The 2436-nt window shown below is 28.9% G+C and overlaps 1 protein-coding gene across 1 annotated transcript; it reads left to right on the top strand.

The window, feature by feature from the left end:
* The first annotated feature begins 1413 nt into the window (after window positions 1–1413).
* On the top strand, window positions 1414–2143 carry ENODL5 (early nodulin-like protein 5). The gene is made up of 2 exons (XM_079087523.1): window positions 1414–1634; window positions 1794–2143. The coding sequence occupies exons 1-2, from the start codon at window positions 1454–1456 to the stop codon at window positions 2126–2128; spliced, it is 516 nt and encodes a 171-aa protein (XP_078943649.1). The 5' UTR covers window positions 1414–1453; the 3' UTR covers window positions 2129–2143.
* The last annotated feature ends 293 nt before the right edge of the window (window positions 2144–2436 follow it).

Genomic DNA, 2436 nt, shown 5'->3' with positions numbered 1-2436 from the left:
AAAGTAGAGATTGAACTGGGAGTGTCAGCTGGGAGTGTCAGCTTGGAACCCATTAGACTATTTCATTCACAACCAAACCCAACCCAACTATCTATTAAAAAACTAATTTCTTTCACTTCCACCTCTACAACCCAACTAAATTTAAATTTCCATTCCCATTAGCAACCCAACTAAAACCAATTTTTTATTAATAAATACAACTTATAACTTTTTCTATTATATTATTTTTTTAAATAAATGTTTTATATTGGAAGCAAATGATATATGAAAAAAAAAACGAATGAACCACCGTAGATAAAAATACAAACTTGGAAAAAGAAATCAATTGTTTAAAAATTATATTAAAAGAAAGAATTCATTGGACGTGAAAGTATCTCTATATATAAATAAAAATAAATTATAATTCTTTATAATTTTTTTATATAATTTTAAAATTAGATAAATTATAGATTTTTGAAACAATAAATATTATTCAAAAAAGAATTGATCTTCAAATGAATTCACTTGAAGTGATTGTGAAGATATATGGTAAAATATTCTACAACTAAAAGTTGCTGTACCAAACCCGTCGTTGGGGTTTTGGAAATTTATCAATTTTTTTATAATATTTGGATCAAGTGACTACAAAATTATTCATGGATGGGAGTAGTCTTAAAGTTGTTTCGTACACATGTCATTATGACACTAACATTCAACCCTCAAATGACTATGTTAACAAAATTAAGAAGGATGTTAAGAAACGAGTTGATACTAACGAAAATGAACATTTATATCTTAAATAGAAAAAAAAATTGAAATTTATTATCTAAATTACAAACTAGAGTTCATTTTTTTTAGGGTTTCATGACATTCTTTTGGATCTTGTATTCATTTTTGAGTATTCTGTTTATTTCTACAAATTCATGTTAAAACTGTCTTACAATTAATATTATCTTGGATTCAAATTGGGTTACCACAAAAATAATATTAAGAGTATAATTGTCGTTTTTACATCGGTCAACCTATCAACTAGACGGGTATAAGACTAGTTAAATATATGAAGCAATTTGGTAAAAGTCTATTGAATTAATAATAATTCCTTCAAATAAAAATTAGTTGCACCTTTATAACAATTATCGTCGTAAAAAATTACATTAGTAGGTTTTTAGTATTTCATCAGAAAAGGTATTGTTAATTAATAAAAGTATACTTATATGTTAGTAACCAATTAATAAAAAAACACTTAGTTACAGAATTCGGTAAAAACTTATAAATTAATACTATTAAATTAATTTAGAATAAACAGAAGTTACCAAGTCAAAGATCGCATCCCCACAACTTCTCCACGACTCTCTCTTCCACTCTCTTCAAAATAACCAACTCCTTAATTCAAATCAACCTTAAAAGCACTCTTTACTTAACGTAAACCACCACTAGCAATCTTTCTCCCAAAAACCCTTTACAAGTTACAACCATGAAGAACACGATCACCATTTTCATGGCAGTAGCCTTCTTCTCCTCCATTCTCACAGTAAACTCCATCGAATTTCAAGTTGGTGGTGACAAAGGGTGGGTTATTCCCACCTCAAAGGACAGTACTGATCTCTACGACCAATGGGCTTCCAAGAATCGCTTTAACATCAACGACACACTTCGTAAGTTATAAGTTGTATGTTTATTTGGTATAACAAAAAAAAAATTTAAAAGTTTATACAGTATTGTAGTAAAAAGAAACAGAACTAAGGTATGGAAGTACATTGTTGTTTCTTGCATTTAACCTATACATAGTATAAAAAAGTCTCATAAATGTGTAGATTTTGCATACAAGAAGGATTCAGTGTTGGTTGTGAGCAAAGAAGAGCATGCAAAGTGCAAGTCATCGCACCCTATCTTTTTCTCCAACAATGGTGACACTACTTTTGAAATCGATCGATCTGGATATTTTTATTTCATTAGTGGAGTTTCAGGGCACTGTGAACGTGGACTTAAGATGATTGTGAAGGTTTTGGAGCATGAAAACATTGCTCAAACTGCAAACCAAACTTCTACGAACAGCAGTGAAGCGGTTTCATTAAAGATGGATAGTACAGTATGTTCGCAAATTGTTATCATCGTAGGACTCATCTCAATGCTTACAGTTTTTGTGTAATTTAGTAATTAGAATTTGGATGTTTTGTTAAGTACTTAGAAGACTTGTTTAGAGTAATTAAGTAGTAGAAATGATGGAAATTAATAACAATATTTGTTCTATATTTACAAGTTCTATTTCTTTTTATCATCATTGTTTTTGCGAGTGTAATTGTGACTGAAGTCATAATAGTTAGTTCTTAAATCTTTATGTGTTAGAAACAACTTTAGTTATTTGGATGTTATAGTTAAGACACCGAAACTAAGTAAATGAACTTTTATTGATAATTAGAATTTGTAAAAGACTCGAAAGAACTTATTGTATGATAT

The sequence above is a fragment of the Lactuca virosa genome, chromosome 4, assembly GCF_052849685.1.
Source record: "Lactuca virosa cultivar CGN04683 chromosome 4, Lactuca_virosa_CGN04683_v6, whole genome shotgun sequence".
NCBI classification, from domain to species: Eukaryota; Viridiplantae; Streptophyta; class Magnoliopsida; order Asterales; family Asteraceae; genus Lactuca; species Lactuca virosa.
Note: the sequence above shows the minus strand (reverse complement) of the source record. Positions and strands in the feature narration are given on the sequence as shown.